The 2,213-nt window shown below is 40.4% G+C and overlaps 1 protein-coding gene across 1 annotated transcript; it reads right to left on the bottom strand.

Annotated features, from left to right (window-relative positions):
* Positions 1–900: 900 nt before the first annotated feature.
* Positions 901–1,833, bottom strand: LOC107134001 (olfactory receptor 491). Its single transcript, XM_015476147.1, has one exon. The coding sequence runs from the start codon at positions 1,831–1,833 to the stop codon at positions 901–903; it is 933 nt and encodes a 310-aa protein (XP_015331633.1).
* Positions 1,834–2,213: the final 380 nt, after the last annotated feature.

Raw genomic sequence — 2,213 nt, 5'->3', positions numbered from 1 at the left:
ATTTCTACAAATAAAAGAAGATTACATTATGGCAATGGGACTATTTGTTTTTAACATGTATTTAAATATGGATAGACTGCCAGTGAAATCATGGGATCATGGTTCAAGACCCAATTCCCTAAAGATGAGAATCAATCCAGTTTTCTATTCTTATTCTTGTTCCTAAGTCTCTACCACATGGGTCTTTTTAGGGGTAGAGTTTGTTTAAATGGTTGACATAAAGTACTAGATAAGGCTTGATCACTCAACCCAAATGCTCTATCTCAGTAGCAGTGCTGAAGTCTTTATAGCCACTGAGGTATGGCCTAGACTGCACGGAAGCAGAGCACTTGAACCCACATCTACCTGTACAAACTATTGGAACTCTCCAAGACTTGATTTTTTCATTGCAAATTGAGGGGGATTTATAATTACCTGAATCACAGTACTTTTGTGAAAATTAAATGGAAAAGCAAGATGTTTTTGAACCAGAACTTCTATATTTATGTACCAGACCCATATGTTGTTAGCTGCATCACTACTTACTCACTCTTTGTTTCAAATTATTTACTTGTAAATTAGGAATAATAGGAACACTTCACAGGGTTGTTAAAGGAAGAGGTGAATAAATGAATGTAATATGTTTAGACTGAGACCTGGCACATAGCAAGTGTAAGTTATTGTTTGCTAAATAAATTAAATAAGGAAAAGGACTTGGCATCTGTAGGAGCTCAATAATAGTGATAGCTGGTACTATCATCATAACTGATCTCAAGGTGCTTCCAAATTGGTTTCAAATTGTTTAAAATTGAGAACTATAACAAAGAAGTACGATTTAAGCAGTTAAGCAGCATATGGTAGGTACTAAGTGTGATATGAGTACATGAACACTAGATAAGTCTTCAATTCAAAGAATAGATCCTAAGAATATATTCTGACTGTTGCCTTCCTCAGGGCCTCCTTTACATCTCTGTTTCTCAGGCTGTAGATGAGGGGGTTCAACATGGGGATCACCACTGTGTAGAACACAGACACCACTCGATTCTGGCTGGTGGAATAGCTGGACTTGGGCATCACATAGATGAAAGTGATGGTCCCATAGTAGAGAGTGACTGCAGTGAGGTGGGAGGTGCAGGTGGAGAAGGCCTTGTGGCGCCCTTCAGAGGAGCGCATCTTCAGGACTGTGGTGAGGATGTAGATGTAAGAGAGAACAATGACAAACACTGTGACCACAATGATGGAGCCAGAGGAGATGGAAGGGATAATTTCAATTAAGGAGACATCTGAGCAGGCAAGTTTCAACAAAGGGGAGAAGTCACAGAAAAAGTGATCGATTTGATTTGGTCCACAGAAAGACAGACTCAATAAACAACTAGTAAATGTCCAAGCATTCACACAGCCACCCAGGTAGGAAGCCCCCACTAAGAGAAGGCAGACTCTGGGGGACATGTGGGTGGAGTACAACAGAGGAGAGCAGATGGCCACATAGCGATCATAGGCCATGGCAGCCAGCAGGAAGCATTCAGCTGTCCCAAATGTTACCACAGAACAGAGTTGGGCTTCACAGCCAGCCACAGGGAGGACTACTTCATGTCGTAGAAATCCTATAAGCATTATAGGTGTGACTGATGAGGAATACCCAATGTCTACAAAAGCCAGGTGGCTGAGGAACAGGTACATGGGGGTGTGAAGCTGAGAACAGCTTCTTATTAAAGCAATGATGCTGGTGTTGCCCACTAAAGTGACAACATATATTCCTAGAAATATCACCAAGAAGATGGTACAAAGTGTAGGATCCTCTGTCAACCCCAAGATGATGAACTCTGTCACCGTGGTGTGGTTCCCAACCTCCATCTCTTGTGTGACTTGTTCCTATTAAGGGAAATGAGAATGTTTGTTTAATGTTTTCATTCCACACATTCCTGGTTTTCTTGGATTATTCATTAGACTCCTTCATATTAACCTCTTCCTCTGCACACAGTACTAATGATCTGCTGGACTTCTTTTTTGTCTCCTAAGTAAAGGAGCATAATTGAGCTCCTTCTTTTCAGTCTAGTTATATTCTTTTCTTCATGTGTTATTTATATAAATGTGTCTCTCAAATCATGACTCCTAAGCAGATCTCTATTCCAAGGTCCAGACCCATAGTTTCAATTGCTCTTCTCATCATCCTCAGTGATTTATTCCAAATCCTACAAATACCTTAAATCCAACCTTCCTCCCATCTTTTTCTT

The sequence above is a fragment of the Marmota marmota genome, unplaced genomic scaffold (genome assembly GCF_001458135.2).
Source record: "Marmota marmota marmota unplaced genomic scaffold, marMar, whole genome shotgun sequence".
NCBI lineage: Eukaryota > Metazoa > Chordata > Mammalia > Rodentia > Sciuridae > Marmota > Marmota marmota.
Note: the sequence above shows the minus strand (reverse complement) of the source record. Positions and strands in the feature narration are given on the sequence as shown.